Raw genomic sequence first — 27,992 nt, forward strand, 5'->3', positions numbered from 1 at the left:
GTTCTGTGTCTGTACAGCACCTTGCACCCTGGTGCATGGCTGGTGCTCCTAGGTGCTCCGATAATACAAAAATAAAAAATACTATTTGGTGTATTGCTGCTGTTCCTCCTTCTGGTGACATCCAAGCCTAGCATCAAACACAGATAAAGCACAGGCAGCAACAACTTGCCTTTGTAGCAAGCTTAACCTGAAGAGACCAGTTCATTCTCCACGGCCCATCCTTGACCTCTGTGCTAAGGCTAGTTTGAAACCTACCTGGGTGTATCAGCAGCAGAATGTCAGGAACCAGGCTGAGACCCAGCAAACTCATTGCACAACATGCTACCAAACATCATCACCAGAGCAAGCCCCTGCCCTCTCTGTGAAAAGCGTGAAGGCCAACAACAGGCACGACACCAAAATGTAAATGGTTTTTATTATTCAAGAGCAGTTTAATCCACAGCAGCTAAACCCTACGTTGGAATTACCCCTACGAGTTCCTGGTGCTGCAATGAAACTTGTTCACGGTCACGAAATAAAAGTGGAACAACAAAAAAAGGGGTCAGGGAGAAGCATTAAACTTTGTTTTTTCCCCACAGAATGAGAGTTACTATTACTTCTTCAGAGTGAATCTACTACATACGGAATGATACAATATTGCGGCTGTGTGGGGATAGGGGTCACCCAGAACAGTCCCCAGCCAGATGGGGGGGCCCAGAAGCACCCCGGAAAGCAAGAAGGTGTGAATGTAGATGTTAAACTGAAATCAAGCCTCCTTTACAGCAGAGCAGAATCGGGAACCTTACCGTTGCAACGAACCTACAGTTACCGCGTTTCGTAGATGAACGCTCAGCCAAGAGGAAAGGTGATTTAGGGATGGGGTGACTTTAAAACGCAAGCCAATCAGACCCACTGTGTGCTTAATCTATATTCACAGGTTTAGGGGTTGGGATTTTGAAAGTCCCCAGAGATAGTGTAAGAGTTCGATCACCCCTGAAAATTTCACCTTCAGGCCCAGAATCTGCAATCTGCTCTTTGGGGGCAGGGCCCAGTTCTTCATTCCGTGTTTATACAGCCCCTAGCACACGGGGTCCTGGTCCATGCCTGCAGCCCTTACCTAGGCACGATCACAGTACAATTAACGATCCCTACCTCTTATCTAGCGCTTTTCACCCTAGATCTCACAGCACTTTACAGGTGGGGAAACTGAGGCACAGCACGTGACTCGCTCAAGGTCAGCCAGCAGGCCAGCAGCAGAGCAAGGAATAGAACCCCGGTTGCCCAACTCCCAATTTGGTGCTTCACCCACTAGGCCACAGACTTCAAGAGGCACAAAGCTCTATCCGTATGGATCCGACTGCAGGTTGGGGGACTTTGCAACTACACATTTTGATGAAGGCAGCCTGGACTCGACAGCCCTTCCCCTGCATTGGCCGTCCCCTCACCAGCTGAAGAGACATCCCGCAGCCTAAACACTAAGTTATTTCAGATCCTTCCCCCTCCTAGTGTAAACTGGGGTTGTTTTACAATCTCTCTGCTGTTCTGCAAAAGTTTTCTGTCTCTGCTGCGCAAGAGTCCCACATGGGGAAAACAAGGGCCCCGCTCCTGCAACTGGACCTATGGGGATGGATCTGGGTCGAGCCACATGAGCTCCCTGCAGGATCAGGGCCTGTTGGGATGTTTTTCTAACAGAAATCTGCTCTGGGAATTATTTCGTGGCCGTGCTGTGGCCTGTGCTATGCAGAAAGTCAGACTAGAGATCCCAGCGGTGCATTCTGGCTTTAGAACCTATGAATCTACCCCAGGAGAGAAACGGAGCAAGGGACCCAATTGCTGAGAGTAAAACCAACTGGAAACCTGCCTTTCCTGCAACCGCTTTCACAATAGTGATGCTGTCTCTTTGGGGGGCGGGGGGCTATTTCCCAAGGAGGTAGAGTAAGGCGGGTGGGGAGGGGCGAAGTTGCTTTTCCTCTGGGGAGGAGACACACCATTTGGCTACTGATTCCCCAGCCTCCTGCACTTTAGGCGGCGGATTAAACCCAGCAAAAAGCGACTGCGGCTCACACAACAGCCCCGAGAATCAGAGCAGCAAACAACACAGACTTCTCCCCCTGATCCTCCCTTTCCCAGAGGTGTGAAGAAACGATCACCGTCACCAAAGATCAAGTCAGTTTCCTCTAGGATTATTTACATTGTTGGCACCTGGCACGGGGCCCAGGAGGAAGACAAGCAAGAAAATGCCCTTCTTGCATAAGGAGCAAATTCCCTCTCCCAGAGCTGGCGGGGGCCCTGTAAGGTACCTTTCACCATGTTAGAGTCATGCTGGATTTTTGCTTCATGTTGGCTCAGTGGAGGAATCCTTATCTAGGATCAGCGAGAGAAGGTGCTCAGCTGGCTCCTCTGCTACTTGTTTTATCATCTTTGTGATATCACCCGCATTAGGTCTGGGCAGGGGCGTATCATGGGAATGATCACTGCAACTGGGAAGGAAACACCTTCCCCATCATGTGAAAAAGATCATATCCAAAAACTCCACTCGCCCTCCCCCCCATCCCAAACTGGGACAAAGAGAGTCAAAACATCTTAAAAAGTGTTTGTATACTCTGAAAAACATTTTGGTTGGAGTCAAAGGGTTTCGTTTCCATTTTGACCAATTTAAACATTTTTTCCAAAAATTAGAATCAGCTTGCATTTCAAAATGGAAATTGGGGAGAAAATAAAAAAAAGATTATTTTTGTTCTGAAAATGCCAAAACATTTAGAAATCACTGCTATGCCCCCACCAAATCTTTTCGAGTTGGAAAGGTTCCCAGGGGAAAAAATTGGTTGCGACAAAATTGGCATTTAAAAAAAAAAATAATAAAATAAAAAGCCGTGTGGAAAAGTTCCTGACCCAGTGACAATGCTCACGCCTTCTTTGGAGAATGTGTGTGTTGTTAACACCTCGGCGCAGTTTTTGTTAGATTTTGGTGTTAAACCGGTGTCAGCAAAAGCCAGACTGTTTGAAAGAGATGGCCTAAAATAAATCTTTCCGCTTGCAATTCTTCAGTCTCTTACCATGTCATAATCAGTCAGTCATTCTCTATCTGATCTTCATCACGACAGCAAAAACTTTTAAAAGGAAGAATTATTTTAATAGGATGCATTCAGGCTTTCTTCATCCATCACTAAACAGCCAAAAAGGACACAATCCCAACTCCCTCCAACTTTGCAGATCTCCTTTAACTGCAGGGGCACATCCCCTGGTTGGTGTGCAGTCATCCTCAGGAATTACACCCGGATCCCCTGGGGTCACTATAAACCCAGAGGAAGATGCTCAGGTTTGCAGGGGTGTGGCTGCATGGAAAAACGCCTGGGGGTAAAATTCTAAGCAGAGTTTAGGAGGCTATTTCAAAAGAAGAAACAAAAATATATACATGTGGATTATGCATGTGCTCTGCAGGTCTACAACCAAGCCTATGGGATGGGAGCACAGACCTGAATCTATCCTCTGAATCAGTGGTCCCCTACCTTTTTCGCCTGGCGATCCACGGAGGACTGTGGCAGCAGATGAGCATCCGCTGAAATTCCACCGACAAGCGGCAATGTCAGTAGATATCGCCACCGACATGCCGCTGACAAGCTGTGTCATTCAGAGGTGTCACCGCCGAAATACTGCCAAAAATCGGGGGCATTTCAGCGGCGACACCTCTGGATGACGCAGCTTGTTGGTGGCATTTCGGCGGATGCTCATCCGCTGGCCTGCGGGCACCGCCCTGGGGACCCTGCTCTATATAAAGTGAGCTGTGGTCAATCAGGGATATAATTAGCACCTTAAGAGGACAATTACAGGCAGCCATTCTACAGAAGCTTCCGTCCAAGATAGCATAAGCCATACCCACCCAGCATAGTGTTCTCTCTTCCCCGCTAACGGTGGACAGGCCACATACAGAGTTGACGAGCCTGCTACACCGCTGGCTAATAGGGCAGGGGCTTCTAGCTCTGGGTAGGAGGCTCCTGGTTTTAGACACAGAGGTTCCATTCCTGCGGCTGCCAATTCACCCAGGGGCGTGGTTACAACAGCAAAGCACTTCACTGACAACAGATGCAGCCTCACAGCTCCCCGACAAGGTCGGTACAGTGAATATCATCATCCCTATATTAGAGGGGAGCGTCACAGATTCTAAGGACACAAGGAACCACTATGATCATCTAGTCTGACCTCCTGTACAACACAGGTCAGAGAACTGCCCCAAAGCATTCCTGGAGCAGAGCCCTTGAAAACACATCCAACTTTGGTCAGCGATGGAGAACCCGCCCCAACCCTCATAAAATTGTTCTGATGGCTCATTCCTCCCACCTTACTGCCAGTCAGAATTTGTGTGGCTTCAACCTCCCTTGAACACAATCTAATGGCTGGAAGAGCCAATTGTTAAATATTTGTTCCCTATGTAGCTGCCAAGGGAGTGTAATCAAGTCACCTCTGAGCTCTGGAGTCTGTCACGATGAGGCAGGTTTTCTAATCCTTTAATCATTCTCGTGGCTCTTCTCTGAACCGTTTCGAATTCATCCACTTCCTTCTTGAACTGTGCCCATCAGAACTAGACTCCACAGTCCAGCGGCTGTCACACCAGTGCCAAATGCAGAAGTAAAATAACCTTTGCTCCTACTCAAGAAAACTGAATCCATGGAGGTTAAGTAGCAACTTACCAAAGTTGCAGAGACGGGGTTAGAACCTAGGTGTCTGAACTCCCCAGTCCCGCTCTCTAATCTAACCACTAGACCACACTGCTAGTGTCACCCAAAATTATGACCCATGCCCTCCTCTCTCCAGTCCACATGTCAAAGTTTCTACTAACAGCAAGCTCAGGATACCTGATCCTGTCTGTGCTTTCCCCATTCCGACTTCACCCTAGTGAATTCTCTCAGCAGAATCTCCTTGTGGGATGGAACGCCGATAGCCCACCACTAATGCAGAAACGCTCTTTGCCCTTCTGAGGCCGAAGTTCGAATCATCACACCCTTTGATGCAAACTTCATCCTCCAGCGGCACAGGCTCTGCTTTCGGTTACGCCCGTGTAAATCCAAGGGGCCAAATTCTTAGCTGGCGTCAACCACTGCTGATGTCAGTGGAGTTAGGCTATGCTGAGTTGCCCCAGCTGAGAATCTGACCCACTGACACCAATGGAGACACTCCACATGTAACAGAGCAAACCAAGTCCTGGAGTCTCAAACAAGTCAGTTTCACACTGTGCACCCTGCCACGTATCCCCGCAAGGAACCACAGGTTCCAATTAGTGTTACGTCACGCACGTAGGTCAGGTGCAGTTCTCCTCCCCCACCCCTCCGTGCTGTTCACCTCAAAAGCCTGGCTTAGCTGGGGACATTCTGGCTTGGCGCAGCATGCAATGGGCTGGTAGGATACTGTCCACTCCATTAACAGAGAACCCCTCCACGTAAGAGGCTGATTCCTGCACGAATGTCCCTTCGACACGCCAGTGGCATCCCACTCTGAAAACTCAGACGTCACTGGAAACTCAGTTGCAAGAGTAAACACAGATGCAACAGCAGGGGATGGCAGCATAGGATGATGGGGAAGTAAGATACAGGATAAGTAGAACACAGGTGCCTAGAAATCCTACTGCAATTATTTATTAGCTCTGGGGATGTTCGAAGGAGTCCGGCACACAATTCCCATTGAAATTCACAGTACCTTGGATGATTTCTAAAATCTACCTCTCTACAGGGAAAATGTACATCCTTCTCTTGGGCACAGCGGCTTCACACGGCCACCTAGAATTCACGCAAGGCCATTAAAAGCTACTTATGTTCTTAAAAAAAAATCTCCCGCTTTTAGACTAGCTGCGTTTTGTGCCTTTTCTAGATCCACTGCAAAGACTGAGTCAATTACACTCATTGTTAAGGCCGACTGAAAATTTTCCAACCATGCACCATGGCCAATTGGCCATAGCGCTTCTGATCACGCACAACTTCCCCTCACCACGGGATGAGACCGCGGTGCATCATGGGAGATGTAGTCCAACTAGGGCCCCTGTAGAAGGGCACATGAGGTGACTGAACTACAACTCCCATTAGGCACCAAATAGTTTAATTTTTGATTGTTTTGCTGACAAGTTAAAAAAAAATTCCATGGAAAATGAGTTTTGTTTTGATTTTCCCTAAGCAGCTTTACCAGCAGTACAGGCTCCCTTCCACAGGGCGGTCTCTGAAAACCTGACCTGAGAGCTCAGTCCTGGTCGTTTTCACTCACAAGTGCAGACCCCCCACGGGCGGCTATTCACACAAGTGAAGGCTGCAGGAGTGGGCCAGTCGTGTTTACCTTTAAACGGCTCAAGCACCCTATTGGCCCACTTCTCCGCTGCCCTGCCACGTGCACCAGTGCAACACTGGTGCAGAAAGACCATGCATGATGCAGGGCAGCGAGAACTGGGCTCTGTGCACAGATCATTTGTGGGTCTTTTCCAACACAGCTCAGCCAGTCAAGCACTCTCCCTCCCGCATTGCACTGAAAGGTCACAGCAGGTTGGTAGCCAGTTGCCCCATTCACCACAAGCTTTGCCGCAGGGTGACTGTACCGATCTCAGTGGAGTTCTGCAAGGAGTTACGCAGCTGTGAATTGGGCCCTCCCTGTCCCAGCAGAAATTGAATGGGAAAGGTTCTGAAGAAGTTAGCCAGGCTGCTAAAGGGGCAGCTACATGCCCATGATTTCAGAGGCCATGATACCGATCTCTCGGACTCCGGCACATGCCAAGAGCTGCACCCCTGCAGTCAGCGGAATTACACCAGCACGAGTGCCAGACCAGCCTGATTCTTGGTGACTCCCAGGCCCTTTCGCAGTGCTCTGACAGCACAGGTGGGCCCAACAATGGGGAACGCCCCCCCCCACCTGGCTACAGTGGAGCTGGCATCAGGGCTCTGCAATATTCTTGCCCCCTACGCTGGAGACCAGAAACATGTCCAGAGTACCCTTCGTAACAGCTAATCTCCGCTTCCCAGGGCCCACTGGTCACCATGGGGAGCAGAGTATAATTTAGAGCAGTCTGGATGCTGCTCTACCTTACACTGTAGGGGGAGCCAGGGAAGCCTCAGAACACAGGGAGTGCAAAGATGGCTTCAAGCCACCCAGTTCGTCAGTCCCCCAGGTGCAGGAATAGAGCAGGCCCCGTCAACTCAAGCTAACCCCTCACCCCATAAAAATCAATGGAGAGTAAAGAAGAGCAGAATACATCCCAATGGCAATTTCATGTCTCCGTTCTCAAAAAGGTGATGTGAAACGAGAGAGCCAACTGAGCCGCGAGCCAACGCCCCCCACCGGAGACAAAAACCTTCATTTAGCCGAGTGTTTACAAGAAGAGGACACACAACATCCAGTCGCTCACTCTACCAGGGTAACAATCTCCAGTCAAGAGAGATAGGTTGGGGCAAGGGTGGACATCAGTCAAACCCAGGTGCCACGTAGAACAGAGTTTGTGCTGGCCCGGCCCAGGGCAGCTCCCCAACCAAAGGTCCCGTGCTACATCCAACAGGCAAGGCGGTCTGGATTTAGGCTTTGTTAAAGACCGCCAGGACAGCCCAAATCATCTCTGTGGCGCTGGCTTTGGTGGCCTCCACGTCGGGGTCCAAGTCCAAGAGGTCCTTTGACCTGTTCATGGCTGTGTCATACTTGTCGTCCGCCAGCGGGGTGAAAACGTTCTCCAGTACATCCGAGGAGTGGGCCAACACCAGCAAGGCCAAGGTCCTCCTGTCCATGCGGTGCGGGTCGTTCACCCACCGGTCCAGGACGCTCTCCTGCAGCTTCTTGAGCAGGCGCTGCTTCTCGGTGGTGTTGGTGACCGGGTGGGTAGTCATGTCGAAGAGCAGGAAGTTCTGCTTCTCCGTGGTCAGGATGCCCTTCTCCACCAGGTTCTTGGCGATGCGCTCCCGCACGTTGCGCAGCTGGTACTGCAGCTTGAAGGGGTTCCAGGTCTCGCCTGCGGGACGGGGAGCCGAGGTTTGCTTTTTAGCGGCAAAAATCAAGGCAATAGTGGGCATCCCCCCACCCTGCCCTGTGCCACGACATCCCAGGGAGAGCTCTGATACTGCACCTCAGCCTCCCCTGCAATGCTATTCCAGTCCTGGGACCCTCCACACCACTCTGCCCATGTACCTCAATCCTCTTCCTGTCTTGCATCCCTGCCCTGTTCCCTCAGGACACCTTCAATCTGACCCATAAGCCCAGACACAACACACGCCTGCTGATAGTGGGGGTGGGGTGGGGAGGGGAGAGCACCCTGGAACAGCACCAGTCATGCCCACCCCCAGGCAACTTCCCCCATCCTGGAAAGCAGCAGCCCCACCTTTTCCTCCTGCCTCTCCCTCTCTCTCTGCCTGGCGCAGCTCGCTGGCTTAGCTGCCCCACAGGGAGGGAAGGGCCTGGCTGCACCAGGTGACCGAGCAATTTAGGGGGGGGCATGTGACCCTGCACCCCCACGCACACACACATCAGCTCCACTTAAGCCCCTTTGCTATTCCGGTACCAGGCTCCACACAGTTGAGCTGATGCTCCTCAGACCGACCCATAATCCACTCACTAATGCACTAGCTGGAGTCCTGTGAGGGCAAATCTGTCTGCCCAGGCTGGGAGGCTCAGCTCAGATGCAGTGTCTGTAGACTAACCCTTAAAGACTTAAGAGCATGTATACACTACAGCCACAGCGTAGACGCTACCTAACCTCTGTCCATGTCGTTAATCTGTCTCCCCGAGGGGCTAGGATCCTTCCGTCAACCAGGGTGACTTAACTACAGCGCTCCGGGCACAACGGTTCCCGCAGCTCGGAGCCACGGAGCTCGATCGAGCTAATTTTTATGTGTGGCCCAGGCCTAGGTGAGGCTGAGTATTTCGGAAGCAGATCCGCCCGGAAAAAAAGCACAAACGTTGCTCTGTCCAGGCCAGAGATGAGCACAAACCCACCCATGCAACCTGCCAGCCTGGATTCCAGCCCAGTCAGGGACGAGATCAGCCCCGAGCGAGATAAGTCTGAATGTGCTGCGAGGCACTGCCCCATGCGAGGTGGAGCACTGGGCCTCTCCAGCACTCTGCACCACCCTGACCAGTTCAGTCCTTAGGCTGGGGTGGGAAAACTTTTTGGCCTGAGGGCCACATCAGGGAACAGAAATTGTATGGCGGGCCATGAATGCTCACAAAATTGGGGTGTGTGTGGGGGAGGTGAGGGCTCCGGTTGAGGGTGCAGGCTCTGGGGTGGGGATGAGGAGTTTGGGGTGTACGAGGGTGCTCTGGGACAGGACCAAAGGGTTCAGAGGGTGGAAGGGGAATCAGGGCTGAGGTGTGGGAAGAGGTGGAGGCTCCGGCTCGGGCTGTGGGGTGGGGGGGATGAAGGGTTTGGGGTGCAGAAGGGTGCTCCGGGCTGGGATTGAGGGGTTGGGAGGGGGGGGATCAGGGCTAGGGCAGGGGGTTGGGGCACGGGGAGAGGCTCAGGGGTGCAGCCTCCAGGCGGCACTTACCTCAAGCAGCTCCCAGAAGCAGCGGCATGTCCCTTCTCTGGCTCCTAAGTGGAAGCGTGGCCAGGCGGCCATGTGCGCTGCCCTGTCCACAGGCACCGCCCCTTCAACTCCTATTGGCTGCGGTTCCTGGCCAATGGGAGCAGCGGAGGCGGCACTTGGGGTGAGGACATTGTGCAGAGTAGAGCCCCCTGGCTGCCCCTATGCGTAGGAGCTGGAGTGGGGGGACATTTCACTGCTTCTGGGAGCTGCATGGAGCAGCCTCCAACCTTGCTCCCCAGCTGGCGTGCCGGAGCGGGGCAAGCCCCAGATCCCACTTTACAACAGGTGCTCGAGGGCCAGATTAAAATGGCAGGTGGGCCAGATCTGGCCCATAGTTTGCTCACCCCTGCCTTAGGTGATCAAGCAAGAACAAGCATCAAGTGGCTCATGGAAGAGCAGGCCACCAGGAAGCAGAGAAGGCTCTGTTCAAGGCAGGCTGTCGTACCTGTGAGCAGCTCTATCCACGACTGGACTGTCTCTGCAGGCTCTGTGGCTTTGATGTGCTTGAGGGTCTCATCTAGTAGGACATCACCAGTTGAGGTGTCTGACTTTAAGAGCACCTAGGAGGACAAAGACAGACACACAGCTTGAGGCTGGATTCTGGACTGGCTGCCGTCCCTCTATCCCAGAGACGACGTGGCTTGATCCTGTTTTGGCTGGGAGCTTTGAAACTGGTTCCAACAGGTGAAGCCCAGGACGCATCTTTGCCCACGATCAGTAAGATGCCACGGCACGTGTAACCCACTGTGCTGCATGGGCTACATGCCCCATGCTGGGCCCAATCCACAGAGGATATGACACTGCTACAGCCCATGTGACGCTACAAGTGACTCTCAAACCCTACTGAACAACGAGGCACTGTCCAGTGCATAAAGCACAGGATGGGGCGTCAGGACACCTGGGTTCTGTTCTCGGCTCTGTAACGTCCTTGTATGGATTCAGTTAAATCACGTGCAACTCTGAACACAGGCATAGGCTCAAAGCCAGCAGACGTCAAAGTGACGGCAGAATAATGGAGTTACAACCGTGAGAGTGAAAGGAACATCAGGCCTACACGCCGAAAGGAAGGCTGGCCCAATGGTTAGAGAACCTGTCTCTCCAAAGCTAGTACAGTTCCCTGCTGTGACATTCTATACCTTGGGAGAGCGCTCTGTAACCCCCATCTCCCTCAGGTGTATATAATTGTGATCGTGCATATAAAGCAGGCCACGTAAGGTATCGGGGAAAGGTTATGATCTGGTGAAAGTCACTGTTCTATCTAAATATGTATGTCATTAGTGCATATGAAGTTACGAGATTGTGTTGTATGGTTGTCAGTAAGACGTACTGTAAGTTGGGGAATTGGCCAGATATTAGCTCCCCAGAGACAACAGCAAGGAAAGTAACCAACACCCGGGTGGATGTCAAACAACCATCAACAACCATTGTCCAGCAAGGGAGCTACAACGCAATGACTCCCCTGCATGAGGCCACGCCAGGGGAATTGCTCAACCTTGCCTGGGGACTCGCAATGGGCCCCCGGATATGCCTCAACTTGTATTGTCCAATCACATGGGACTGAGGGTATAAAACAGAACACAGGGGCCCCATGCTGGGCCTTTCTCATCCCCCACCTAAGCTGCAAGCAACGACGACACTCAGAAGACTCCAAATGAGGAGACTGGCCCAGATTTAAGGGACAAACCTGTATATTAAGGACAGCACAGAGAGAGAGAGAGAGAGAGAGAGAGTGTGTGTGTGTGTGGACTTTTTGTCTATCACTTAAAAATCTATCCTTTGTAGTCAATAAATTTGTTTAACTGTTATCTTTGCCAGTGTGTTTGCCTGAAGTGTTTGATAAGGGTGTTTGCTCAGGTTTACAAAGGCTGGGGTATATCCACTCTCCACTGATGAAGTGATGAACCACTTAATAAATTATGGTATATTTCTGAGGTACAAAGCTGGGAGGTTTGGCTGGTGCCTTTTTCTGGGTGATTCATGCATGTTCTGGGAGCATTCATGCAATCTAGCTGGGTGGGGGGCTCCACATCCTGTTGTGCTGAGTGATCACAGCGCCTGGGGGGGTTTGCTGCTTGTCACTAGCAAGGCATTGTGAGACAGCCCAGGCTGGAAAGTTAAGGGGGCACAACGGTCCCATAGTCCCAGGCTGCACCTCGGGGATCTCATCACAGCTGCTTTACCACAGACTCCTTGGCCCAGTCACCTAGCCTCTCTGTGCCTCAGTTTCCCCATCTCTGTACTAGGGATGACAGCCCTGCCCCGCCTCCCAGGGGCGTCTGAGGATTAAATGCATTAATAACTGAGTGCTCAGGTGTTACGGCACCGGAGGCCACAGAAGTGCCTGAGACATTCATCTGGATGTAAGCTCCCATTGTCCATGCAAACCATCATTATTCCAGAGGCATGAGAAGGAGAGAGATGCCTCCCCATCCACTCCAGACAACCACAGACCTGGCTCACACCCCACATCTGACCCTGACCGCCTACCTTGTGGCCCCCTCGTCCCGGCCTCTCTGTTGCTTTCTTCCTGCAAGCCCGCAGACCGGACGTGGGGCCCGATCCCTGCAGCGCCCCCCGTCCCCAATTGTAAATCTAGACTCACTCCATCGCTTTCCTTTGAGCGACTTCAGATTTACCTCTGCGGTGCTGACCAGAACCAGTGTAAATGGGCCTGATTCTCCATTGTGCAGAACGCTCACAGGTCAGGATGGAGTCGTTCTGTAACCAGGTCACACCGGGCTACCCGACTGCAGGGCAGCAGGGAATCAGGCCCCATGGGTCTGAAAAGGTAGCCTCGAGGAGATCCCTTCCCCTAAGGGCCTTGTCCTCCTTGTTGGCCCAACAGGCCCAGAGACCGACCCCCGGGGCAGGTTACCTTTCTGTCCAGAAGCCTCTTCTTCCTCATGGTAAGCGGCTCCAGCTGGATGCGTCCGCGCAGGGCCAGCTCGATGAGAATACCGCCGCGCAGGCCCGAGGAGATGCAGTCGTTCCAGAAGGACGTATAGCCCTGGGGGGGAAGAACACCACCAGCATTAGAGACAGAGGAACCCTCGCAGGACCGAGTCGTCAAAAGGTCACTACAGCTCCTTAGTAGCCCACCACCCCTTCGAGAAACTGAAGGCAGCTCAAGGCCCTTCACTTCTAACAGCTAGGGACCACCCAGCCCCTCTCTAGCACTTTCCGTCAGTAGACCTCAGAGCCCTTTAACACAGGGGACAGGATCACCCCCCCACCATTTTACAGATGGGGAAACCGAGGCACAAAGCTGGGAAACGACCTTCCCACAGGTTACCCAGCAGGCCAGAGGCAGAGCCAGTCCAGCTACAGAGTCTCCAGTGGCAAAGGCCTGCCCTTTGGAGCAGCAGAGGGCACGTTCTAACCCCACTTCCCCTACAGCATCAGATCCACTGCAACGTTCCCCAGGTTGTGCAGCTTCAAGAGCCCTCAGGAGCGCGCGGAGTCGAGAGGAAAAAGCCATAGAAGAACCAGCGGTTCTGAAATACCAAGGTCCCTCTCCCAGAAAAAGCTCATTGGCCCCACATGGGCAATTGCCTGAAAGCAGCTTTTTTCGTATGATGGCTCCAGAGCAACACTAGGCACCCCCTCAACATGGACAACAGGGCCCAATTATCAGAAATGCCGAGCACCCGCAAATCCAAGCTTATTCACACCCCTGAGCAACGTCACTTATACTGACGTAAGCTGTAGCGTGTACACAGCCTAGCAAACGGCAGATCTGTTCAGTGAGAGACTTGACCAGTACAGTGTTAAAGGGTTGGGCCAGCACCTGTGGTTAGCCTCACGGAGCCGATCCTTCCAATATCAACGCTGAGCAGCATATCACATGCCCTTCGCCAGCTGGCTCGGGTTACAGCAGAACCTACTTCCTGCTAAGCAGAGAACGTGCCTGCTACAATGCAGGTTTCTTCAAGCACATCCAGGTGTTTGGTGTTTGCAGAGCGGACAGGAAGTTTGTGCCAGCCCCGGCCCCTGAAACTTAGCCTAGGAGTTGAGTAAGAGTTTTGAAAACTAATCTGACTGCAGCCCACGCTGGCCTGCCAAACTGGGTGTGAGCAGAGCCCTGCAGTAGTGCTGGACTGACTCAGGACTCCCGGGTTCTATTCCTACTCCGCCATTGAGCTATTAGATGACCTTGGACAAGTCACTTTGCCTCTGTTCCCGTTCCCACCTAGTCTATACATATCAAGGATGGTCTCATACTATGCATACAGGTCCTTGATCTCAGGGGAGCTACTGTAACATAAATAAGAAGTTTCACACTTCTGTAATTCTGGGACTAGTCAACATTTGAGAGAGGGGTTTGTGAGCAAACACCCCACCATGGAAAATATTTGAGTCACAGATGTTAAGGTCTGCATAGGCTTTGGATGTGACCCTATAGAGAATTTTATTCTTCACAATAGGGGGTTATTTGATTTTTTCCCCCACTACAGAGCACAAGTCTCAATGCAGTTCTATAGGTTTGAAAGAGTTCACACCTGTAGGAAATTCTACAGGACCTTTTCCCATAAGGGACATGGCTTTCAGCATGGCAGGGGAAGAGAGGAGAAGACGAGAGAGATTGAGTATCTGATTGTAATGGTATCATTGCTTGGTCCCGTTTGCCTGCCTGCTGCCAATTCTTCCCCATCAGCATTAAACCCACGGGGAAGCAAGCCAGAAACACACCATGCACCCTTTTTACAATGAACCAGAACCGGGTCATCGGCTGGCACGAGAACTAACCAAAGGGCAGTAACCGTTTTCCATCAAACCAGCTTTCCCAGAGCTTACGAGATTTCTGAATAACGAGGCAGCTCAGTTAAACATTAAAGCCCTGACAGCTTCAGACATGCAACTGAACAATTAGCTGTAATCAGAAATTGCTTGTAAGCCCTGTCGTAAGAGCGCTCCTGGCTGTCCACAGCTTTATCTTTAAGCCCAAGGTGTACATCTTTGACTAGACTTCTATTAAGGTCAAGATAACAGCACTCTCCCCAGTGTCCTGTCCAGATTGCACTCTGGCTAATTACATTCTGCCTGCTTAAATCCACCAAGTCAATTTCCAGCTAGCAATGGTATTACTTGCTCGCTTGGGATGGGAACCTCTGAAATTGTTGGGTAGCATGGCTGCGTGCTGTTAAACAGCTGCCGCCTTCCACCCTAGAAGTGGCTGCATTTCAATCACGGGAGGGGAAGCGCTCAACGGGCCAGATCCTCCGCTCAAGTAAATTGACGCAACTCTGTTGAAGTCAGCGGAGCCACACTGATTTGCACCAGCTGAGGATCTGGTTCTGTGTATCGGTTTGTAGTCTCACACTCAGTTTTCTAATGCACTCCATTACTAACTCTTCATACATTATAGCTATGAGAGACAGTCACTCAGATCATGTGAAATTCACCCTTCTTAGCACCAGGTTCCAAACACCCGCCAGAGCCCTACACAGGGCCTGTAAGTGAAGCAAAGGCCTCCACACCAGGGCACATTTCAACCACTAAGTCTAGCTCAAGGGGTGCTGAATAATGCCCCGGCCCCCATTTAATAGCAAAGGGCCTGATCCTGAGAAGCGTCAAACACCTGCCACTCATCCTATCTTCAGCATCATAATTAGAGTAGGACCTAGAGTCGCCACCCAGATCATGGTCCTATTGCAGAAGAGTCCTTGCCTGGAACAGCTCAAAGGGGGCAGGAAGAGGCACAGAGAGGGACCTTGCCTCCCTGCTCCCAGTCCAGTGTTCTACCCACTAGACAACACCATTACACCAAATCACTTCAGATCAGATCCAGACTGAAGAGTTCAATGTCAGCTGAGCAGAGGAGTATGGGGAATGCAATATACCATATTCACACTATAACACAGCCACAGGGAAAAGGCCCATGAACAAGACATCCTGAATGCTTATCTTCTGGAAGGCAAGCGACTAAGGATTTGGACGCTGCTTGCAGAAGTCACCAAGGGAGAAGCATTTTCTTTCAGTATCTCTAGCTGAGCACAATGAGGGGAATCAAATATTTTAAAACCAGCCAGATCACTGTTTGCTGGGAGACCCATTCAAACCCCATAAAGTGTCTCAGTTGCGGTCCCCACAAAGGCCCTGATCCTGCAGATGGATTCATAGGTTCAAAGGCCAGAAGGCAGCACTGTGATCTCTAGTCTGAGCTCCTGCACGGCACGGGCCAAAGAACTGCCCCAAAATAATCCCCAGAGCAGAGCTTTTGGAAAAAACACCCAACCTCGATTTAAAAATTGGCAGATATTTGCGTGCGTGCTTCACTTGCGTCAACGAGCCTGATCCTAACCACGGATGTCAACAGGAGCTTTGCTATCGAGTTCAACAGAGATTGCACCAGTCCATAAAGCTGAACAAGCACATAAAAGTATTTGCAGAATCGGGGGCAAGGCCTGAAACAGCATCTAACCAGCTTTCAGGCCTCTGAGCTCCAGAAAGGATCATTAGGGAAAGATGAATAAGCTCTGCAGATGCCCAGTTTTGAGGACTAGAAATGGAATAATAATTCTTATAAGTCTACAGATTTTTTAAAAAATGTAATATTTGGCAGCCTATAAAGGGTTAATCCATAACTCCAAACATCTATTTATATAGCAAGCTTTGACGTATGCACTGGGTGTGTTTAGCAGGGCAGAACAATAACATGATACAATAAAAAGCTAACCTTTATTTGCTTTATTCATTTCCTTGTGGCAAGTGATCAAGCAATGCAGGAATCAAGGGTTCAGAGGATCTGCTGGGTGCTTTCTACAAAAGAAACTCTCCTTTTAACCATTTTTTTTTTGCTGTCCAGGAAAGGAGTTTCAAGTTCACCCTTTCTTTTTAAAGCAGGATATCTGCAATCTTTGGAATTCTGTCCAGATTTGGTTTCAGATTATAAATGCCAGACTGATTGCCTACCCTCAGCTGGATTAATCTACAACAAAGATACAGTGAAGCTGGAAGAAAATGAAATGGCATCATTGGGCTTCCAGACAGAAAACAGACAACATTTTGTTTCTCCTACCACCCCTCCGCCTCTTTTTGGTCAAAACTTTCCCCTAAACTTTAGGCTGCATCTTTATCGTCCATCAGTGACTCCATATGAAGCCGGAGCAGTTTACAGGCAGAGAGAAGGTTGTTCTTCCTGCTGGCACATCAGATTCAACTGGGATCTGAGAGTCAAGCTGGGTTCTTTCACTCCAGCCAAAGTGGACCCTCTATACTCTAGCCTAGCATGAGACACACACAAGATATGGTTCAGAAGTATCCTGTGTGCTGAATACACCTCAAAACAAGGGCTGTCCAGAAAACAAGAATTCCATTTCAGGAAATATTTTGTGGTTTTGACATTTGTTTCCATTCTGATGAGGAATAAAACCAAGATCTTGCAAATTTAGCTTTTTGTGTTTTTTTCTGTGGGGTTGAGGAGGAGAAAGAACAGAGAGAGAGAGAGAGAAATGACAACAGAATAGCCAACTGCCTAGTGATTATGGCACTCACTTAGGATATGAGAGACCCAGGTTCAAGTCCCGAGTCCAAATCAAGCAGAGCAGGAATTTAAACGTGCGTCTTCCACATCCCCAGTGTGTCCCCCAACCTTCAGACTACTGGCCATTCTAGTTTCAGTTTTCACAAATGGGCATTTTGTGATGAAAACCATTTTGCTGAAAAGTTCCCGATGGGCTCATCTCGAAGCATTTTAACCAAAAGTGGGAAATTTTTATTCTTCACATTGTACGAATAGGGAAACTGAGGCACACAGCGTGGAAGTGACTTGTCCAATGCCACACAACAAGTTAGTGGCAGAGCAGGATAAAGAAAACTGGTGTCATAGAATCACAGAACTGGAAGAGGACTCAGAAGGTCATCTAGTGCCCTGCACTCAAGGCAGGGCTAAGTATTACCTAGATCACCATCCCTGACAGGTGCTTGTCCAACCTGCTCTTAAAAATTCCCCATGATGGAGATTCCACCACCTCCCTAGGCAATTTATTCCAGTGCTTAAGCACCCTGACAGTTAGGAAGTTTTTCCTTATGTCCAATCTAAACTCGTGACCCTTAGTTGGGTGCTATGGCCGTTGGAGCACTGGATTTCTGCCTTTTCTTTGAGAATGAGGAAAACAATATCAAGGAGCAATATACAAAACACAGAACGTCAGGTTTTTGATCTGTGGGGACCCTTTTCATCACATTACAGAAAACTGCTCGCACAAGCTTATCAGCATCGGAGCTACAATACACCTCACCCCACTGGCAACTGGGTTCCAGGAATATCTGTAGGGTGGGGTGAGTGGAGAAGAGAGTTTGAGAACCACCGGTACCAGCCAATTTAAAAATAGGATGGAGAAAGAATGTCAAAGCAAGATGGGGCCATATCCAACCCCCCCGCCACACACACACCAGGCATTGTTAGCTCCCTAGACTTGGCATCTTTCCGATTCATCTTCCAGCCATTTGATAAAACATTAACTCAGGAGACAATGCCACATCCCTACACAACAGTAGTGTTGCAAGAACCAGTTTGAATCAGCCACTAATTAGGAAAGAACGGCTACATTTTTCAGCCCTGACATCAGAGGAGAGGATAACAGAGTTTCTTAGGGCTGGTCTACATTATAAAATGAGCTCAACCCAGCAACGGGCTTGGGGCTGTGAAAAACCCACACCCTTGAGCGATGCAGCGAAGACAGCTTAGGTTGCCATGGAAGAAGAATCCTGTTCACCAAGCTACGCCTCTTGGGGAGGTGGATTAACTACAGCCGTGGGAAAAACCCTCCTGTCGCTGGAGCGTCTACACTGAAGCACTGCTGCTGTAGCACCAAGTGCAGACAAAGGTTCAAGCCTGCTCTATGTCAGTTGGGGATGTGAAAAATCCTGTGCTTCGTAGCCATGCCAACCTAACCCCGAGTGTAGACGTAGCTAGGCTGACAGGAGACTGCCTCTGTGGATGTAACTACTGTCTTTCGTGTTTGCACGATCCTAAATGGACAGAAAACTCCTTCTGCCAATGCAGGGTGCATCTACCCTACAGGGTTTATGCCAGCATAGCCACGGCAATGAAGCTATGCTGGTACAACAGTCTCCGTAGCGTGGACAAACTCACAGCAGGAACGTGCGGCTGTAATCTCTGCAAACAGAACAGCACATCCCTTCCTGGGCAGTAATCACCGTATCTCTCCCTCGAGGCCACCCTGAGCAGCCTCAGAGATAAGAGGCCAACCCTCTCTTCAGAGAGAAATCATCATTTCGCATACCGATTGCCTAGGGAAAATCCTCCACAGTTGCCCCTCTGTGGCCAATGCCAAATCATTGCCTACATGGGCTAATGAGCCAAGAGACACAGGCAGTGAGAATCTAGGGGTTAGAGCAGAAGTACTGGGAGTCTCAGGACTCACGAATTTTAGTCCTAGCTCTGAGAAGTGGGGTCACGTGGTAAGAGCAAGGAATAGACAGTCAGGACTCTATTTGCAAGCTCTGTGACTGTGGGTAAGTTGTGTAACCTCTCTGTGCCTCAGTTTCCCCATCTATTAACCCCCCTCTCAATCTCTCTCTCGCAGGGGCAGCTGTGAGGCTTAATTACATGGCTGCACTAGAGGGCCCATGGGACGCTTCAGCTAAAGCATAAGGGAGAGAAACACGACAGGAATTCTCTGCATTGGTTGATATTTTGCTTCCAGTTGCAAATCAAGATGTTGGCTTATCTCTATAGAGCTCTAACTAGTCTAGAAGCTGATTCTCTAAGAGACTCAGCCCCAGATAACCAACTGCAGCTGCTGGAGGGTATTATTAATTATTAATTATTATTTATTTGCATTATCATAGCATTTTAGGAGCCCCAGTCACGGCCCAAGAACCCCTGGTGCTAAGCGCTGAACAAAAAGTCAATCCTTGCCCCAAAGAGTTTGGAATTTAAGTCTAAGACAAGAGACAAAGTTAGGGGTTGCTTCTCCCATCAGTCTCTAGTAGAGGGTGGCACAGAGCACTTTCATCAAGGCATGCTCAGCTGTGAAGTTCACTTCTACTGTTGGCTCATCCGAGTCTGGAACTTGCCACTTCCAGAGCACAGCGTGTGAGTCATAACCCCTCCACTGCGAACACAGATTCTCCCCAAGCACCAGGGACCTGCGCTTTGACATCAGCGGGTGCCCAATTCTATCTTTGCCATCACCACACAGTTCCAAACGGGCCTACTCCTGCAGCTCACGCAAAAAAGTATTGCAATGAATCTGTGGGCCTCCTACACCTCCATCACATTAGCCTCTGACCTTCTGTCTCTACCCACTGCCATGGCAGAGACCTCTGTCTGCTTTCTGTGTGTGAGTGGGTCCTACAATAGTCCAAAGGACACATGGTTGAAAGCAGAAGTTCTCAATCCTGCGGGGAGGGAGAAATCAAACTTTCTAGGAGGAGGTCGTGACCTGACGCATGGGGTCAGGAATACAATGGCATTCAGGTTTGGCCTGGCTGCCCCTCCAGTATGCCAGATGGAGGGGCGGCTGGGCTGAATTTGAACAAGTGGCATTGCAACCTGATGCCCGGGATCACAACGCCCAGGAACACTCATCAGTGCTGAAAGAGATTCTGCCCAGCAAGTGCTGGGGGTGATGTGCTTTGACAACATTTCCCAGCCTAGGCACAGTTAGGCACCAGGGTCCAAAGACTGATTTATTTAATGTAGAATCCCCAGGTTCAGCTAGATTATACTGGACAGTCCTATTTTGTAAAGGGGGGGAGGGAGAAAGAGCGATCCAAGTTAAAAAAAAAAAAAAAAAAAAAAAGGGAGGTGGGGTTGTGGGTTCATGATTGAAAAACGATTCAGAACCTTGGTTTAAAGCAACCTACATCGGGCTGAAGCTAAAGGGTTTGGCACCAAAAGAGTTAAAGGGAATGAAAGGTCACTGCACAGCTCCAATTACATTTGCACCTGAGCGGCTCTCAAATATTTGCTCTCCAAGGTTATCCCCAGCATCCGGCTTATTCCCCTGCTTGAGATTTTACTGGTCCTCTTGAACCAGAGGCACTGCCACCGTTTGATCGAGCAGCGCCTTATACCAGCACGGCCTGCTCAGTTACGCAGCACAGGCAGGAGGCCCATGTCAGCGAGCCACGTGTAACCAGGATACTGCCAAACCAAGCCCTGCAGAGGCACTGGCTGCTGCTGAGTTACCGGGAACTGCGGGTGCTCAGCACCTCTGAAAATCATCTCCCTTGTTTTTACAGGGGCTCAGTTTGGAGGACCCAGGAGGCAGTTTGACTTAGTGGACAGAGGACTGGAGTAGGACTCAGGAGACCTGGATTTTGTTCCTGGCTCTGCCACGTCACCTCCCCTCTCTGTGCCTCAGTTTCCCCATCCATAAAATGGGGAGAATAAGCCTGACCTGGGGATGAGAAGCACTATGGAAGAGCTAGGGGTTATTATTATTTCAGTGCTGAAGGTAATGCATTACACCCAACAAACTCTGAAAATATACTCTCTTCGGCTAGGAGGAAGGATGGCCTAGCGGTGAGGACGTTAGCCTGGAATTCAGGAGACCTGGTTTCAATTTCCTGCTCTGCCACACACTCCCTGTGTGACTCCGGTCAAGTCCCTTAGCCACTCTGTACCTCAGTTTCCCCTGCTGTACAATGAGGATAACAGTCCTGCCCTGCCTCGCAGAGGGTGCGTGATGATAAATACATTAAAGATCATGAGGTGCTCAGATATGGCGATGGGGCCAGATGAGTACCTGAGACATCAAGAAGAATCGATCCAAGGGAGCAGACAACTCAGAGTAACAGAGTTTGCAACCATTCGCTTCTAGGTCATCAGCTTACTCTGGGGAGCATCGAATGGCAAAGCTAGTTACCAGCTGCTAAGCAGGAACTGAGCTGGCTGTGTCTCAGTCCAGTCCCTGGTTGCCCATGTCACATAAAGCCATCTCACAACTGGCCATCTCCGCAGAGGGGCCAAGAACCGACTCCCCAACAGATCAGGGTCAAGACACACGGGCAGGGAAGCTGGTTGTCCATGTTGCACTTACCCTTCTAAGAGAAGGACTGTGAAATCAGCACCTTTCACCTCTTGTGGGAACCAATAATACAGGAGCCGAAAGGCCTCAGCGACGGCAGACTAAAGACAGACGCACCAGTCCAGCAGAACAACCCACCTGAAATGCAGCCACAACTAGCCACGTGAGAGCAGAGACACACGTGTCCAGCAGAGGAATCCATGGCTGTTTTACTCAGCGAATGAGAAAACTATGGAAGGACAATGCAGGCACAAGGACAAATGGGAATGAAGGAGTGGCTGCATTGCACCGGTGCTGTGTGTTGAAAAGGCCAGATCATTCCAGATTACGCAGGAACGAAATCTCCAAGCAGGGAACAGGACATTTGGCAAGCAAACAAGGTCTGTCCCACCTAGAATGGGAAGAGGCTCGGGGCTCGCCCTTCTACACCCACTTATGGCCTGGTATCTGCACAGAACTTGGACCCATCTGGAGAGTAAATGTAGAAGATTTGTAACCATAAGGAGGAGGTGGTTCTGGAACAGCCTCCCAGAAGGAGCAGACGGGGGTGGGGGAAAACACAAACAACCTAGTTAGTTCGAAGGCGGAGCTTAGGGTGACCAGATGTCCCGATTTTATCGGGACTGTCCTGATACTTACTTGTTTGTCTCACGTCCTGACTGATGTTGCTCAGGACGTGAATTTTCCTGATATTTTGCCCTCCAGCGCACAGGCAGAGGGGGCTCATGCCCCCCACCGCCCCAACCCTGCCCTGTCCTTCCCCAGTTGGATCTCTCCCCAAATTCTTGCCCTTGTCCTGCCCCTCACTGCCCCATTGGATCCCACCCCAAATCCCCACCCTGGCCCCGCCCCTTCCCCAAGCACGCTGCATTCCTCCTCCTCATCCCTCCCTCCCAGGCCTGTGCTAATCAGCTGTATGGCGGTGCAAGCGCTGGAGGGAGGGGGGAGAAGCAGGACGCGGCAGCCAGATCAGGGGAGGTGGAGGTGCAACAGAGGCAAGCTGGTGTGGAGCTGCCGGTGGGTGCTCAGCCCCCATCAATTTTTCCTGTGCTCCGGCGGGTCTTTTTTTTTCTTTTTTTTTTTGCGCTTTTGTTTTTGTTTTTTCCTCTGTCGCCAGCTCTTGGGGTGTTTTTTTTTTTCGCTCCACTGGCACTCCCCTCCACTGGCACCCGCCCGCTCTCATCTGGTCACCCTAACGGAGCTTGATAGGTTTATGAGTGGGAACACGTGATGTGGCTGCCTGTGACAGAAGGGATGACAATGACCAGAAAGTCCCTTCCAGTCCTGTGTCTCAAATTGAGCAAAGATGCATGCATCTCACTCAGCACTGATTTATAACGAGTCTCAGGTAGCTGGTGCTTTTTTTCAGCTTCCTTTCAAGTAATAGGGAAAAAAATATTTCCAGCCCTTGGGGCTGCAGGGAGATGCCTGAAAACACGCCTTCTAAAGGCTACACAGGAAGATTTTTAAGACGACCTTATTTTGGGTGGGCCTGACTCATGATTTTTGCACACTTAGGGCTGGCAACGTTGCACATACTCAGCCTTACCTGCACGAGCAATCCCACTGATTTCAAATGCAAATTTAGGCACAAGTACAGGATCTTGGCCTTGGAGTCTAAGCCCCACGGGGCGGGGACTGTATCTAACTAGAATTCTGTGCAGCATCAAGCACAACGGGGACTTCATTTTGATTGGCAGAGCTGGATAATACGGAACCCAGGAGTCCTGACGCCCAGTTTCTTGCCTACTCGCTGTGCAAACCGAGAGTCAACCACCGTCGCTGGTTTGAACAATCTCAGACATCTAGTTACCATGTTAGCAGCCACAAACACAGACAGCCCTTCTCGGGAGCATTGCAGCCAGAGGTGCCAAGGCGTTCCTTTCAAAGACACTGCACAGCCCCATTCCATAGCAAGAAGCCGCTCCCGGCTGCACTGAACAAAAAGAGTACAGTCTAATTATTTAATTTGGCACCTGACTGCAGGCAGACAGAAGAGATTTGTTGCTTCAGTGAGACGAACTAATAGCAAGTACTAAAGTACTGAATGCCTTGTGCTATAATCGCTACGGATCCAGGTTAAGGAGTGCACAAGGGTCACCCTGACCAGTAGATCTCACAGCAGAGAGGAAGCTGTCTAGCAGTTGGCTTTCATCATCGTGATTTCGTTATATTTAAGGCCCTACTTGAATCGTGGCATGATTGTCAAATAATTGTGGCTGAGTTGTGGATAAGACATGGGAAAAAAAATCAGGGAAAAGTAATAATGAACCTTTATTAATTGAGGAAATTTGGATAAGTCGGAGAAGCCCTATTTATTTAAGAAGAATTTGCCGGGACAATATAAACTCTCAAGTATTATGTTATGCCTGCTAACCAGACATTTTGCTGCAGCTATATTACAGTCATTAATGCCTGGGGCTGACAGCCTGAGTCCCAGCCACTAAACATGGCATTCTATTGTACTAATGGGGGAAAAAAGTGTGCTGCAAACCTCAAAATGTGTGCAAAATCGTAGGACTTTGCAAAGTAAGCTAATTAAAATCAAAACTGCTGTGGAAGTCTAATACTGCAGGATCTGCAATATTGCAAATTAAGTAGGACCTTGGTTATATTACAGTAGCATCTAGAGGCCTCATTCATAGATTCTAGGACTGGAAGGGACCTCGAGAGGTCATTGAGTCCGGTCCCCTGCCTCATGGCAGGACCAAATACTGTCTAGACCATCCCATTGCACGAGCACTGTACAGCCACACAGTGAGAGACAGTCCCTGCCCCAGAAAAGCTTATAATCTAACAATATTTAATCATTTGTACGTGATAGCACCTAGAGGCCAGAGCCCGGTGTACAAGTCAGGCAAAGGGTGGGAGAAAATGCTGTTATCCCTATTTTACAGATGGGAAACTGCGGCACAGAGAGATTAAGTGATTTACCTAAGGTCACACAGGGAATCTGTGGCACAGCCAGAACTCCCGAGTCCCAGCCCAGTGGCTTAACCCCAAGACCAAATTTCCTTTCTGACTTTGCTCTGTTATTGCAAAGATTACAGACAAAATGATGGAAGGAAACTTTCAGGAAGACAGAGCTACCCCCAGTTCCACACAAACAAACAGCACCCCTCCCCCACCACAGTTTCAAAGTTGTTGGGTTTTTTTCTTCACTTATGCACTAAAAATACACTACCAACAACCTCTGACCACGGTTGCTGTGCGCTGCTAAACAGCTACTGAGTTACGTCCCAAACTGACTTTTCAATCAGATAATGGAAATATTTATTTCCTGCAGTTATATGGACATTTTAATCCGGCTCCAGGGCCAGAACTTGCAACCTTTTCTCCCATCAGGGTCAGGCTTTGTTAGTGTCCTATATTTAAGGGGTCTTTCCTGTTAAATGAAAATAGCCCCCCAGCCCAAGAAAATCCTGTACTGTGCAGATTTGCACATTTTCACCTGTGATATAGATTCGATTTGCTTTTGTCACAACTGACGCGCGTGGCTGTTCTTTATAAGTACTATGGAGTGTTCAACAGCTGTTGAGATCCTGCTTGGCATAGATATAAGGCATTATAATGCAGGTGGAAAGACGAACTCCTGCGCACTGGGGCAATGACTTCACTTTTCAGAGACTATTAGGGGAAGCCAAGAATTCCAGGTCCAATTTCCTATTGCCCAAGGGCCCCTTTGTACAAACGAGACTGGCACAGAGGGTCCGCAAAGCCGGTATTAACAAATAACCCTGGTGCCGGTAGTCGCTGCACCTGGCATGGAGCCAGATGTGCCTCTGAAGCAGTCCAGCGTGCAAGGCGGGTTGTTCTGCTGTAGGGTGTGGGGGGACCAGAGAAAGGAGGGGGCCTGGCTAGGGTAGACTGGTAGGTTGGCAAATCCATGTGCCATTTAGGGCAGCCCTAGCCTTCACTAAGGCTGCCCAAGCACCTTAATAGGTGAGGTGTAAACGGCCTCTCCTCTGCCTGTACACAGGGATGAATCCGCCCCCTGTACTGGGAGCACGGCCCAGCCCCACTCTTCCCAAAAGGCTCACAGCTTTCTTGCCTATGGACCCTGTCACAAGGGCCTTGTGCAAAAAAGGCTGAGAGGCACTTTGCTTCTTTATGCCACACCACATTTACTTCCTAAACAGAGCACTGATCCAGCAGGAAGCAGGCAAAGAACCAATCACAATGGCAAAATGCCACAAGATCCTCCCACTGCCAGGCAGTACAGCAGCAGTAGCAGACCTGCCCCGCGGAAGATCATCCATCCAGCCTCTGGGGCAGGAGGGAAAAGCTGGGGATCCACCAGCCTTGTCACCATACCCCCTGGCACAGCCATGGCTTGTTGTGGCGCTGGGCTTGATGCCACTCAGAGGGTGCTTATGCACAGAGGAATTGCACTGGTTCTGCTGCAGGAGCGGCCTCTGGATCCACAAAGGGGGCAGGCATTGCCCCCTGCAGCACTTTCCCACAAGCAAAGCCAGGAGTAGTTGCTTCCATCAATGGCACTGCCCATGTAACAACAACGCTGGCAACCAAAGACCCGTTACCTCCTTATCCTTCAGTCCCAGGAGCAGCACCTCCTCCATGAGGGTCAGGCGGATATCTTTGGAGTCACCAGATTCCTCCTCGTCCAGGTTTCTGTCTTTCGAGTCATCGTCCTCGCCCTCCAGCCTCTTGTCGGCGTTCTTGCCCACGTCAGCACGCCGCCCTCTGTGAATGAGCGTCGTCATCCTCTCCCACAATTAGGAGCTAGCAAAGGTAACCAAAGGAAGTATTGATGGGTGCATCGGTTCCCTAAAGGATGTCTTAAAGGCACTAAATTACAGGGAACCGAAGGCAAATATTCTTAGTTCAACACTGCTGGGCAGCATTTACAACACAGGTGTGGCTGCATTGCACCGGTGCTGTGTGTTAAAAAGGCCAGATCATTCCAGATTATGCAGGAACAAAATCTCTGAGCAGGGAACAGGACATTTGGCAAGCAGACAAGGTCTGTCCCACCTAGAATGGGAAGAGGTTGGGGGCTCGCCCTTCTACACCCACTGATGGCCTGTATCTGCACAGAACTTGGACCCATCTGGAGACATAGGTTTTCATCCTTCCTAGCCTCATGGAGTGAGGCTGTTGTGGCTTCGCTGCTTATGGCTTTCGCTGGAGTCCCCCACTTCTTTAGGGAAGGGATAAATTTAATGAGTAATCCCTGCAGGAGAGGAGGAAATGGAGGTACACCAGAGGGCCTGCTCACCCTGGCCTAATCCTGCAAGTACCCCCAAACCCCAGCTCTCAACTCTACAGGTGCTAGGGCCAGAAGGGAACGTGCTCACTCCCTCCCCCACCCACCTCCATTTCACATAAAAGGGGCTTTTGCTTCCCATGGCTGATGGGATTGTATGGCTCAGTTTCTTAGGCGAGTTAGGGTAGGAAGGAGCTATAGAAAACGAACTGGATTCAGGCACTGAACTTAAGAGGCAAAGGAGGAGATGTTCCCAGCAGACCCTGTCCATGCTTGGGAGGGTCTAGGGAAGAGACACAGGCACAAACACATACACCCATACTTCCCACTACCTCTGCCAGGAAAACTTAAATTCCAGCAGGAATAAAAAATAATTTAAGAGGGGGAATAGTCTCCCCGCTGAAATTTACAAATTAAACGAGACAACTGTGAAATTTACAAGTGACTTCCCATTTATTTAATGTTAGTGCCTAAGAATTTAACCCTTGTTGGAGATTTTCCCCAGCCTTACCTGTGACTCTGATCTCCTCTTCTGTGAGGCCTCGTCCACCCTCCCTTCTCCCTCTGCTTTGCCTGGTATTAAACTTCTGAGCCCAGAGAAAATAGAAACTTTACTTCCTGGTTGAGCTGGAGCAAAGGGGGGGGAACACATCAGCTTCCGTATCCCTGGGTAACCTATCCTGGTGTTTGCTAAAACCTAACTCAGAGGCTGTCCCTCCAATAGGGACTGCAAAGGGGTGGGTCCCTGCTGGTACAGACAAGCTTGTAGGGTGGCACCGCTGTTTCTTTTTCTTTGTTGGCAACTGAAGAAACCAATAAGAAGATGGGGGAATAGCGGTAGCTTGTTCAGCCCCCCAACGCCACTGACCAATGGCAGATGCAGAAATCATCACCTTGAAGAGTGGAGTCATAAAGGTGTATTGTTGTGAAGCTGGGTAGGGTTGTGTTGTATTGTGTGCACGGCACGTGTGCTATGTTACCTAGCGTTGTGTGTGGGGAAATGGTGCAGTATTGCCTCGTATTCTGTATTGTGCAACAGCAGAATTTTGCATGGTATCTGACGTGCAGCAGCTTTGCCTGTTGTTCAGCCATGCAACGTTACAGGGTGCAAGTTATACAGCACCGAATTATCATCACATAGTTTACCCAGCCATGCAGTGTAGCATTGTGCTGGACAATACAGATACCAGCGAGGCAGTCATGCATTATTTTGTAACATTATTTTGTGCTATGGTATTGCATCAT

General features: G+C 50.2%; 1 protein-coding gene across 2 annotated transcripts; it reads right to left on the minus strand.

Moving 5' to 3' along the window:
* Positions 1–396: 396 nt before the first annotated feature.
* GOLPH3L (golgi phosphoprotein 3 like) lies at positions 397–27,408 on the minus strand. 2 transcript variants are annotated; one of them, XM_032767945.2, is made up of 5 exons: positions 27,259–27,407; positions 26,062–26,263; positions 12,394–12,525; positions 9,964–10,078; positions 397–7,948 (listed from the first exon to the last, which is right to left on the minus strand). In XM_032767945.2, exons 2-5 carry the CDS (start codon positions 26,242–26,244, stop codon positions 7,521–7,523), a joined length of 858 nt encoding a protein of 285 aa, XP_032623836.1. In that variant the 5' UTR covers positions 26,245–26,263; positions 27,259–27,407; the 3' UTR covers positions 397–7,520. The 2 variants fall into 2 exon arrangements, with proteins under 2 accessions (XP_032623836.1, XP_032623837.1); XM_032767946.2 differs by having other exon boundaries at positions 5,594–7,948; positions 26,062–26,329; positions 27,259–27,408.
* Between the last annotated feature and the right edge of the window lie 584 nt (positions 27,409–27,992).

The sequence above is a fragment of the Chelonoidis abingdonii genome, chromosome 11, assembly GCF_003597395.2.
Source record: "Chelonoidis abingdonii isolate Lonesome George chromosome 11, CheloAbing_2.0, whole genome shotgun sequence".
Lineage (NCBI taxonomy): Eukaryota > Metazoa > Chordata > Testudines > Testudinidae > Chelonoidis > Chelonoidis abingdonii.